This window comes from Pithys albifrons, chromosome 20 (assembly GCF_047495875.1).
Source record: "Pithys albifrons albifrons isolate INPA30051 chromosome 20, PitAlb_v1, whole genome shotgun sequence".
NCBI classification, from domain to species: Eukaryota; Metazoa; Chordata; class Aves; order Passeriformes; family Thamnophilidae; genus Pithys; species Pithys albifrons.
The window spans coordinates 7,015,092-7,027,438 of NC_092477.1; the positions used below are offsets into that span (position 1 = coordinate 7,015,092).

A 12,347-nucleotide genomic window follows, 5' to 3' on the forward strand; every position below is an offset into this window, starting at 1 on the left:
CTGTCCCATGAGGAAAGGCTGAGGGAATTGGGAGTGTTCAGCCTGGAGAAGAGAAGCTTTGGGGTGACCTAAGTGTGGCATTCCAGTACCTGAAGGGAGCTGACAAGAAAGATGGAAAGGGACTATTTATATGTAACAGAACAAAGGGGAATGGATTCAGACTGACAGAGAGGAGGGTCAGGCTGGATATTAGGATAAAATTCTTCCCTGTGAGGGTGGGCAGGCCCTGGCACAGGGGGCCCAGAGAAGCTGTGGCTGCCTCATCCCTGGAAGTGTCCGAGGCCAGGTTGGATGGAACTTGGAGCAACCTGGGCTGGTGGGAGGTGTCCCTGCCCATGGCAGGGAGGGGGGGGATGAGATGAGTTTTAAGGTCCCTTCCAACCCAAACCATTCTGGGATTCTATGAAATTAGTTCAATAAAACCATGATTGCAGCACCAAGTTTAGTTTTGTAACTAAAAATCACTACATGGTGGTCATGTTAGTGTTACACTAAATTATTTTCCAGTGTTTTCAGTAATGCTCCAAGTCTGAAATTTTAAACAAAATAACACAAACACATGTGGGAGTAGTTTTCATTTTAATTGTCTGATTCTATGTAACATTTTCAGACACAGCATCAATCTAAGATCCTAACAGGACAGTAAGAAAGCACAGCATCAGGCAGCTTCCAGAAGAATCTTCCAGGGATGGTTAAAATGCTTTAAAATATTGAACATCTTTCACATTTCTACAAAACAATGACAACTGGCAGAATCAGTTGGGGTTTTTTAACCTACATTCTTTTAGCAGTAGAGAAACAATGGAAGGTGGATCACATTCTTGATTCTTTCAGGACCTGTTTGACTATAACAACAAGTTTAAAACACGACAAGTACAAATATAAAATTCCAAACGTGCCAACTTTAAAAAAATCTGGATTTTTCTTCAATACCCACAGTACCTTGCTTCTATAATAAATATTAAAAACCATCTTTACATTACAGAAAATGTTAAATAAGTTATTTACCAAAATAAGTCTTTTTTGCCCTTTTTTTCTTTTTTTGGTCAATGGCCGATTCCATTAAAGGAGCTGAACAAATATTTTTACATCAATAAATAGTAAGGCAGCATGAAGCAAACAACTCCAGGACCAGTCTTTGTTAGCAGAACTTTCTCCTTTAGAGAATCCTCTTTTTGCTGGTGTAGGAAGGAGATTTTTGATTCTCAGCTGGTGGGACCTGGTTGGAAAAGTCGTAATTTCTATTATTGTTCAGTACTTTAATGCCCACAATTTGTCCCCATTCTGCTGCACAGGGATCTGCAAATAGGAGCTTCTGTGTTCAGCAGATCTTCAAATTAAAGTGATAAGACTTTTGTAAGCAGAAAGACTGTTTTATGTCATCATTTTCCAGCTCAGGTAGGGCTGAGCCAACAGCACAGCAGCTGCACAGGGAAATGCTGAAGGAGGCACTGATGGGGGTGAGGGAGAAGGGAGGCACAGAAAAGGTTAGAGGAAAAGTCAAGGAGGGGCTGGGAATTGTACAGTCATTCAGAGTAGAGTGGTGTGAGGAGAAGGATGGGATTTAGCAGTCAAGAAGTGTATTACATCCTTCTAGGAGCAAAGTCTGAACCTTCTGGGAGAAACTGTATCTGAGTGGTGATTATTTCAACACTCCCAGTAATGTAATACCTTGCACCAGCAAAGAGCTGGTTGCAAAAGCTTTGCCTGTTTGGTCTATATTTAAAAAATAAAAGCTCTCCCCAGTTATTAACACAAACTCCAGCTTTAAATAAGGGTGTCTTTGTAAACTTGTTCAGCAGGCAGGTTATCAGGCTGTGATCTGAAAATAAACTGCTGGAAGGTGATGACAGACATGAGTATTAATCCAGGGAAGCATCAGGAAGGAGAGGGTTTAGCTGTTTATGTGGTCAGTCATAAAACTCTTAATTCAGACATCAAACACAGCAGACTATTTATCATACTAAACTGCTGTCACACAGACTTGATTAGGTAGCAAACCTAAAGCAAATCAGACTAATTCTGCAAAACACTCCTGACACAGCAATGCAGATTTCTGATTTACATATACCAAGGAAGTAAAGACAAGCAAAAATTTTACTTACTTCCAGGTTTCCTCGAGCCTTCTTCAAGACATCATGAGTTAAAACCACTGGAAAGAAAGAGGAGATTAAAAAGAATACTGCAAGTCTCTCTAAAGTCCTTGCATTCAAGTCTTATGACCAAATATTAAACAATGTCTAAACAGGAGGATTCCCTCAGGACCACAGGGCAGGTCCAGAGAGGTGGCACCTCTGGAATGCCATTTCCCACTCCTGGCCTATGATCCATAATCTGCTTTCCAAATCTAAACACCATGAAGGTGTTTTTAAAGGTTTTCTGCCATATCAAGAACATTCCATGTCAAACAGGAATAGCTCAGCACTATGTGTAACATCCCAGGTATCCCCTGCAGTCCTGAGCTCCTGGTTCCCTCCAGCTAAGGCAGAAAGGAAGGGTTTCTGCTCATTTTAGGGGGAGGTGGTGAAGGGTCTAACTCCAGTTTGATCCTTTAAGTAGCCTCCTTGGGCTGGGGAGGGCAGTTAGTAGGGAGGAGAATCTGCAGTGGAGAGGTTGTGGGGACCATGGACAGATGGCAAGAGAAGTCAGCCAGATCCTCCAGCAGTTCAAGGACAAAGCAACCTCTCTGTGCCATGGAGAAATCATGTCAGTGCTTCTCCTGAAGGGTTCCAGGTTTTCTCTACTCATCCAGCTCCTTTGTCCCTGTGGGGACAAGCAGGAGAGCTGTGAATGGAGGAGGGGATGCTCCTAAACAAAACTGGTATTTAGAGATGTCAAGTTAAATCTGTGAGTCTCTAATCTCTGTCAGCTCCATAACTGCTGAAATACACCACTCACAAGTACCAATTCAATATTCCAGTCTCAAAAACAAACAATTTAGCCATAGTAAGGATTTTTCATTACAACACTAAGAACTCAACAACTCCAAGGGTAGAGCTGTCATGAGATAATTATACCCTTGGCAAATTACTTCAATTTGGCACCACATTGTTCCACGTTCAGAGGTTCAGACAGGGTTTATAAGCAATGAGATCTCTTGCCAGAGAAAGCACACACAAGATTCTGAGCCACAAGAATGTTCCAGTCTCTGCCTCTAAATATATTTAGCAATGTTCAGCTAAATAACAGAGGGAACCTGAATATCCTCAGTGGAATGGCCAGGTAACAGGATGTGTGGAGAAAGAAGGCAGGCAAGGTCACCTATGGAAAGGAAAGCAATGCTTTTCCTGTCTTACCAGCAAAAGGGGAAAGGAAGAAATCTCAAAACCTGATAAAATCCAGCAGCTTCACGTGATCCCCCAGTTTTGCTGTATATGCTTGTTCAGGAATTTGTGTACAGATGCAAATCAGAAACATTTATCAAACTGCTCTTTAAGGCAAAGGCAACTCGACATCCCTAATTCCCACAATCCATGAAACTTAGAGAATATCATCCCCAGGCACTTTTGTACAGCAGAGTGCTCTCTGCTTGTAAGAGCTCTGCTAGTAAATTCATTTCACCTGGCAAACCAGATTTTTCTGAACCAAAAATGTTGAATTCAGCCATGAAGGGAGGTTGGAGACTGTGACTCTGCTGGCACAGCTGCTGCTCACCAGGCAGCACTTTGCACTACAGAGGCTGCAGAAAAGGCAGGTTTCAGTTTCTCAAGCCCTTGTTTAGATGAGGCTGAACACCCTGAAAAGAGGGAGCAAAATTAGGGGCAGATGTGCTGTTTGCTGCACAGTGGTAAAGGGGCTGAGGGAGAACATTTTGGCTATCTGGGTAAAACCTCTGTTGATTTATACCCTGCCTAGCTCTGAAATTACCCAGTGTGTCCCAGACGACACTGGAACCACACCAGTAAATCTACCCCAGGGATATTATTTGGAAAGACATACTACAATAGCTTTGATTTTTATATGACAACCCTAAACTGAGCTATTCAGCTTTAAAACTTGAACAAAACATAATTTATGATTTCATATAAGTAATTTGTACATCGTTTAATGTAACAATTCTGAAAGAAGTGACCAAAAACCAGCCCATAAATGCTTAAAACAACAAAAATCTGCAGGCAGGAGATATATGAACCTTAGATATAAAAATTACAGGCTGTGGAGTAAAATAACATCTATCACTCCACACTGAATTTAAATGACTTGAGTCACATATAGTATTATGGCCATTTTTATAACTTTGTATGGTGTGGAACATTTCCCAGTCTAGATGAATTACTGGTAACACAAGTGCCACTCCAGCACAGACTAATTCAGTCTCACTTCTTCACAAAAGGTAAGGATGGATTTTTAATTCTTTTTTTTAAGAAGAAAATTAAATCCTTCTCCCAGAATACACATATTGCTGTGGCATGAAGGTAGAGAAGAGATCCATTCAGAGCTCTTCTGGTGAGTGATTAAACTCTAATCAGCAGAGATGGATCTCTCCAAACAGACACCTGGCTTAACACAGCTCTTATACTGCCTGTGTCTCCTTGTTTTCATGTTTTCAGATAATTTCCTAGATATGGGCTACTAAGGGTAAAATACCATTTCACAGCATATCCTAATTTTTCTTTAAAAAGAGACTCATAGTAAGTTTTTGTTTCTTTCATTCTGAGCCTTGTTCTCCTGCACTTCCCAGTCTGGTGCAGAGCACTGACAGATCATCTTTACTGCAGGGCAGTACCTCAGAAAATCTAAAAGCCTAATTCCATGTTTATTAAGACTGAGGCAAAAATCACAATTCTAAGAAGGACAAGGTCAAAAGCTTTGACTGAAAAGGTCTCCAGTAACAGTAACTTTGCCTCTGTCCAGAACTGTTGTAAGACAGAAAAAGTAGTATCCAAAATGCAATAGCTCAAGTGGCAATTAGTGACAGCTGCATAGATTGACACGTTGTCAGTGGTGTGTGTAAAACCATGAACTGCTTCCCATGACATTCTCTGCAGCCTTTTGTACTTTGAGCAACTTCTTTGCACTGGAACGAGGCTCCATCAGTCTGGCACAGCCTGGACCTCTTGAGCTGTTTTGTCACCATCAGCTGAGAGTGCACAAGGGAATGCCAATTGTAATGGCTGCAGACTACAAAAATAAAGTAAGAATCATCAACAAAGCACACACTTACACTGGTTAATGATGACTTTCTCCATGTTTTCCTTCAGCTGGTTTGTGGAGTGCAAGCGTTTCACTGTGCTGTGCAACTTCTTCTCTTGCTCAGACAGTTTCTTACGTAATCGAAATATTTCTGCTTTCATTCCTTCATCCTAAATTAAGAGAAGAAAATATATTAAACTATAATATAAAATACTTTCTAATACATTGGGAATTGCTCAATACTTTTGTACAAGTACCCTCAAACTTCCTGAGAGTATGAGCAACTTAAAGGAGTGAAAGATCACAGTCCTGTCCTTCCTCACTCACACCCCTGATGGCACGTAAGATTCTGTGACATCTGTCAAGAGACAATTACAATTCTTAGCTGGCTTTCAGTGCAAATGATTTTTCTGCTAGTCAGAGGAAAGTCTTAACACCAGTGCCTATTTTTGTTTCTAAACTAGAAAAGTTAAGGAAGGGCAGTGCCATGGGATCAGCAAGTGTCCTGTCTGTGGGTTCAGAACTTCAGCCTCCTTCTCCAGTGCTCTGTTAACAGTTGATGCTGCTTTCATCAAATGGATAAAAGGCACTGGACATTTGAACAGGATGGTTTAATTGCAAAACTATTACACAGTATCGTTATTAAGGTTCAGTTTTCAGCAGTTCCAACCAAGTTATGGTTAGTAACTTGTAAAACAGGATGCTGAGTAGCCCTGGCACATCTGACAGTGTCACCAGTTTGGATCCTTGTGCAAAGTTAGGCTTGCACATTTTTAATGTTGTGCCACTTGTTAATAATGTGTCTCTGGAATCTGCCCTCAGTGTTTAGCTCTGCAGAACTGATTCCTCACAACTCCTGTGGGGCTGCAGAGAGGGCAGTGAATGCTCAGTATCTTTTAGAATCAAGCTTCAAGAGACATTCTTTCATAGACTGAATTTAAGACATCAGAAGCAATCTAATACCCTTAAGATCTCAGGATGCTGGATAAGAAGCTCTAGAAAAGATTCCATTGGGCTCTAATTAGTTGCATCCTGGGAACTCAGATGCCCACACACATTAAGGTCAGATTCTCCTAAGTGACTGATCCAAATCAAGGTTTAGATGCAGCACCCATGTACTGAGAGCCCTGTGAGTGTGTGTGAGGAATGTTCAGGTGTTGCCATCCAGCCCAACATGGAGCTGTCTATATGATTACACTCAGAAGGGTAAAAATGGAACCACACACACTTGCCAAGACATTCCAAATATAGAGCTGAAACATCAGTGAATATATCAGACAGCCAAATCCTTCTGCTTTTGTGATTCTCTATAAGGATGCCAGAAAATACCACCAAAAATGTTAAGGTATTATATATAAAATGTTAATTTTCCTAAAGTTTGAGCTTTTTTGAGGAATATCCCACTTCCCTTAAAAAACACAAACAGAAACCTACATGAAAACACTTTGGATTTATTTTAAAGCCAGAGTTTGCAACAGTTTCATTGCTGAGTGGTGGTATTCTGACAGTAGAAATAATTCATTCCTCATTTAGTTTACTTTCATTCATTTGCATAGTGCAATCCTTTTTAGTTAAAATGTTATAAAACTTGTCTTGAGGTTTTGTCACACTTCTACAAAAGCATTCTCTTTTACTGCTTTGGCATCAACAACATTTTGTAGCTGAGATTACATCAAAGTTGCTGATGTTTCTGTTCTTACTGGTATACACATAATGAAATTAAATTTGGCTCAAACAACAGGGAATCCAAACCTTTTCTTGTGGAAGTAGAACATTTGCCACCTGTCTGGGTTTCCTGACTATCCTGTGGCAGGGTTAGAGATTACATCTTTAATATAAAGTATGCTGTAAATTAACAGCTGGGCACACAGAATGCTCAGGACAGGAAGCCAACACACACTCAGCCTAAATCCACACCCTGGGCAGCCTGGGTTCAGGATTTTCAAAAGGTCTTCCCAAATGCCATGTTTGTAACTGGTCCATCTGCCATGACACATTTCCACAGTTCCAAAGAACCCTCCAAGCCAACAAAGGCCAGTGGAACCCAGCAGTACCTGAGTGCCCTGAGCAGCACCATGTGCAGCTTTCAGGGGCAGGGAAACTCTCCAGAGGAGCTTCAGTAAACGTGCAGCCTCTTCTAAAATCTGCTGTACTGTGTGAGTATTCGTGGAAAAGCCATGCAGGGAGGCCTGGTCTGGTACCTGTATCATAGGAGTAGAGACATGTTATATTTTATACTTAAAACATTATGAAAATGCAGCTTTAATGAATGGCTTTAATCCAGTTGGTGTGATTTCATATTTAAGATAATGTACACAGTCATTGTGTGCCATAAAAACTAATTTGTTAGTTAACAAAGGCTGCTGAATTATGCATTATCTGAGAATTTCAGGGAGGGAGGGGATTTATCCTAATCAATAACCATGATTAACAATAGATTATATTTACTAGATTTGCTCTGCCACATGGTAACAGTTGGCAACTCTCTTCTTTCTCCATTTGCATTTTGTGTCATGTTATTTGAAAGTCAATGATTACAGACATCAGTTTAAGCAATATAGATGTTTCTCCTTAGCAGACCCTTTAAACTGTTCCATTTAATGCTAAAATAACCATCAGGACACACATAAAATGTTTTCCTCTGCTGACAGATGAGAAAACCAAATTGAAGAAATTGCATAAATGTGAAATAAAGGAGGGAGAGAATGCGAGGGAAGCAAATGAATTGCCAAAGCAATGGTGCTACAGAAGGGGGAAGGGTAATGAAAGAAAAGCATTTGCAGTTCCTGCCCCATGCAGGATAGAGTCTGAATATTTATTAGCATTGTTATCTAACCAGAATCCTCCTGTCACATAAAACATCCCATTTGCTAAGTAGTCTGAAAATTCACTGATGTAAAGCTTGATAGGAAACTGCAAATTGTGACTCTTACTGCTTTTATCTTTACACCAACAAAACAAGTTAAAAACTTAGAGAGATTACTTTTTCAGTCATTATCAGTATGTTAACTAGGTCATTTGGAAATATATGATACTTCAGAGAGTCTTAACTGTCATTCAGGCATCATTTTCCTGGGTGAGCACACATAAGATACCACAAAAAGAATTTCAGAATTGTTGAAGGCTGCACCTTCAATAGCTTCACTAATTATAACTGCAAAAACAAGCAGCACAAATTTATCCCTGCAGTGAAGACCTTCTGGTCTTTGAAGAACAGCGAGAATGACTTTTACAATTTATATATTATCATAAATCATAGGGGTGAAAAGGACCTTCATTAGTCACTTAGTTTCCTTTCCCACTCCAAGGCAGGAAAGCATTACATGGAATTTTCAAACACTGGCATAATCTATTCTTAAAATTGCCTCCAGTGTCTCTGAGCACCCTCCATGCCAGTGGTTCATTATTTTTACCACTGGCTGTTGTTTCCAATGCCTGTTCCAAGCCTTTCCTGTTGGGGTTTAAGTTTCTTAGTTCTTCATTAGATGCCACAGACATGTACAGAGTGTCCCTTCTTTTTAATTGAAGCTTGTAGGCAAATTTATCTTTTCAGTCCACCCAAAATATGCCATCATTAACTGTGTCCAGAAATGAGCAATATTACATAAGAAAAAAGGAGCAGAAATAAACACTAAGTAGTTCTTCTGATTCTGCAGGAAAAGGACGGACATTATGCAAGACAGCACAAACATTTCATTGGTGATGTTTAAGATTACAGCAAGAGCATCATGACTTGCTCTCACTGTGTCACAGGATGCAGAAAGGATGATACACCGTGTTCCAGATGACAATATTTGATCATTAATGAGAAATTCAAAGTTTCTGGACTAGTCACTATATTGCTACAATGTTCAATTGATACCATGAAGGGGAAAAACATTAAAAAGCTTCCCTGAGTAGGAATGTAATATGAAACAACCCTCATTAGCATATATCAATCATTAATGTACAGGGGAACTCTCTCAGCTCTATATCACATTTCTTTTAATTGTCTCATATTTCCTGCATTTATCTCAAACCTTCATTACAAGAAAATCTCAATTATTCTTAACCTTAATTTATTTTTATACACCCCTACTTTCAGCCTTCATTAAGTATTTTAAACTTTTACCTGGGGTTTTCTGCTGTTGCTTTTATTCAGCCTTTTTATCATTTCCAGTATAACAAACACCAATTTTCATATTAAAGCAAGTAGTTTTACCTCATTTACAGTTGCAAGTAAAAGTAAGATTGCTTAAAGCACCAGAATTAACTAATTTATCTGCAGCCTCATTAACTCAGAATCACAAATAATTGCCTGCATCTAGATGAGACTTGGACTGTCCAGGTTGAGGTGTCCTGAGTTATTCACTGCCTGCTGCACAATAAACCTGCTGCTTCTAGAAATCCACCCTCCTCTTGCAGCTTTCCCTGCTCACCTTCACTCCAGGCTCCTGCAGCTTCGTACCAGTGATGTCTCTCAGAGAAATGTCCATCTCTGCCAGGACCTGCTGCCCCTCTGTGATCTGCTTCCTCAGGGCCTCGTAGTCCTCGATGAGCCCGAGCACGTGGCGCCCGTTCTTGTCTGCCCACACGCCGTGCCCGGGCACCAGGCGAGGGGTGCACGTGGTGCTGGAGCAGGAGGTGCTGCTGCACTGGGAAGCATTGTCTGAGTCACCCTTAGGGGCTGGCAGAGTACCTGGGACAGAAAAATAGTGGCATTCTTTTTATAGAATCATAGAATTGTAGAATCGATTGGGTTGGAAAAGACCTCCAAGATCTTCAAGTCCAACCCTTGGTCCAACTCCAGTCCCTTTACCAGATCATGGCACTCAGTGCCACAGCCAATCTCAGTTTAAAAACCTCCAGGGATGGGGAATCCACCCCTGCTCTGGGCAGGCCTATATAATTTACACTAGATTTCTCTTAAACAGCAAGTCTGTGGTATTGGTACTGACATTTAGAGAATCATAGAATATTCTGAGTTGGAAGGGACCAAAGTGAATGTCTCATACAGGGACTGAACCCACAAGCTTGGCATTATTAGCACTAGACAACTGAGCTAATCTCAGGGTCGTAACAGACACTTAAAGTACACTTGGATGTACCTGGTTTACCCAGTGAAATGCAGTGTCCACTCCTCTGCTTCTGCTGCTCACAAATGTTTCTGCTGGCAGCAGGGCATCTGCAAACATTTTCTATATATATACAAAGGAAGAAGGAAAACTCTATCAGTAGATGTTTATGTGCATTAAAAATACTTCCTAGCTCTGCTTCTGTTCCTTTTATTGCTGATGCTGCACTTAGACTCGGGAAACAGGGAAAAATAGCTAATTTTCTACTATTATGCCATGCATCTTCCAGTATTTACCTACCCTTATATTTTAGCATCTATCCAAAGCTCTATATATGTCCCAAAATCACATCATAGTAGAAAAATCTAAAATACATCCTGATGAGCGTATTTTAATAACAAATGTAAGCCTCCCATTAACTCCACAAGAACTATGACACTCTCCACAGTACCAGGCTAAAGATTGTCCCTAACACCCTCTTCAAATTCCCTAAGCACCTATGAGTAAAGACAGCATATCTAAAAAGCTAACAAGTGTCAGCTGTTGACATTCCAAGGAGTTTTTCTGGTCCATGTGGCTTTATGCTGAATGTGTGGAAAGCTGTTACTATGCAGAGCTCTTTAAGCAGTAAGGAAGAAGATTCCCATGCCCTCTGTATCCCCTGTACATTTATACTGGAACAATGACCTAACCCTGAGAGTAAACATTACATTTCCCTTCATTTGCTAAAACAGCATCACTTAGCAGTGATTGAAATAAAGGTAAAATATTCCTCAAGGGCAAGAAGGGGACAACTGATTTATCCAGAGCCCACTTAGTGCACTTATTGATCATTCTTGAGTAACACAAACTCACCCTTAGCAAACACTGCAGAGCTCTGGAGTGAAAATAGAACCCCTGGATAAGCAAAATTTATAGCAATTTATTGCAGGCATCCTCCTATCCCAAAGACTCTGCAAATGCTTTCCTTGAAGGAAAAGGAAGCTGGAGGCTCTAAGACAGTGCAGTGTGCACTTCACACCCCTGCACTAACAGCTCTGAGAGGAAGGGGATTTGAGAGCAGCTGATGTTGTATAAGGCTTTCAGAGCATCTTTAAAGAGCAAGGCACAGGTTCTACAGGGCAACAAAAGCACATAAAGCACAGTACCATTCACTCCTGCACAGTGCTGAGATCCTTGCTTGAGAAGACAGTTGATATTAACAGCTGACACTGATTCCACTTGTTCTCTCTTTCCTTTTGAAAGCTGTTCCTCTAACTTCTCATGCAAGGACTTGTTGGTCTCGATGCTTCTTTCCAGCTGGACTCGCAGACTCTGGATTTCAGTCAAGAGTTCGTGTAAGTCAAGTGGATTATTCTGATCTTTTCGGAATTCTTCTGAGGTATCACATCTGGGATCTGAGACAATTTTAAAAATTTTAAACACCTTTAACAATTTAAAAGTATTAGCCACTAGAATGCTCAGCTAGTAAGTTATAGCCAGTGTTATCCTCAATACTAAGAATTAACTACAAACAGCATTAAGATAAACAAAAAAACATGTCTTAATTGCTTCTAACCTTGAAAGATTTAAAGAGCTGAAAATTATTTTTCAATTTGCACTTAAAAGCCACTAAGTCTCATGCCAAGAGCTAACAACTGTTATAAAAAGAGAATGAATAGGATTTACAAAATTTGAAGCTCAGTAATGCACAGTTTGGGGAAAGAAAAAGGAATGGGGTGATCTCAGAGTGCAAAGGAAGTAGAAATGGGAGTTAAATTTTATACACAGAAAGTAGTGATCACCTGGCAACCAGGGGAGCAAATCTGAACCTTGAAAAAAAGCAAGGACTGTGTTTGCCTTTTCATAAAAGGAGATCAGCACACAAACAATTCTTTCCTGCTGAGATCAAACTCATCAGCCAGTGGGAAAGGGCTCAGCTGCCCGAGGAGGGTGCTGGTACTCCCTGATGGCATCACCAGTTCCACAAGGAGAATCTTTTCCACCCTGAGCCAACTCTGGCTTAAAGCCTTGTGCCAACAGGGCTCTTCTGCTGCAGCCAGGCAGGAAATCCAGTGGCAGCAGAGCATATAAGAGAAACAGGGATTAAAAATCAACTTTTACAAGAAGGTCCAATAGGGATTTTGTTGGATCTGAAAGGGGTATGCAGGAATGAACAGC

At 40.6% G+C, this 12,347-nt stretch overlaps 1 protein-coding gene across 4 annotated transcripts in view; it reads right to left on the minus strand.

Moving 5' to 3' along the window:
* Window positions 1–565: 565 nt before the first annotated feature.
* Window positions 566–12,347, minus strand: part of CDK5RAP2 (CDK5 regulatory subunit associated protein 2) — a 70,303-nt gene continuing 58,521 nt past the window's right edge. For all 4 annotated transcript variants that reach the window (XM_071574297.1, XM_071574298.1, XM_071574296.1 and 1 more), the window contains 7 exons: window positions 11,336–11,584; window positions 10,221–10,310; window positions 9,552–9,811; window positions 7,188–7,334; window positions 5,165–5,303; window positions 2,106–2,152; window positions 566–1,219 (listed from right to left, as the gene is read on the minus strand). In XM_071574297.1, the coding sequence (XP_071430398.1) occupies window positions 1,160–1,219; window positions 2,106–2,152; window positions 5,165–5,303; window positions 7,188–7,334; window positions 9,552–9,811; window positions 10,221–10,310; window positions 11,336–11,584 (992 nt within the window). In that variant the 3' untranslated portion in view covers window positions 566–1,159. The remainder of the gene's footprint in view (window positions 1,220–2,105; window positions 2,153–5,164; window positions 5,304–7,187; window positions 7,335–9,551; window positions 9,812–10,220; window positions 10,311–11,335; window positions 11,585–12,347) is intronic.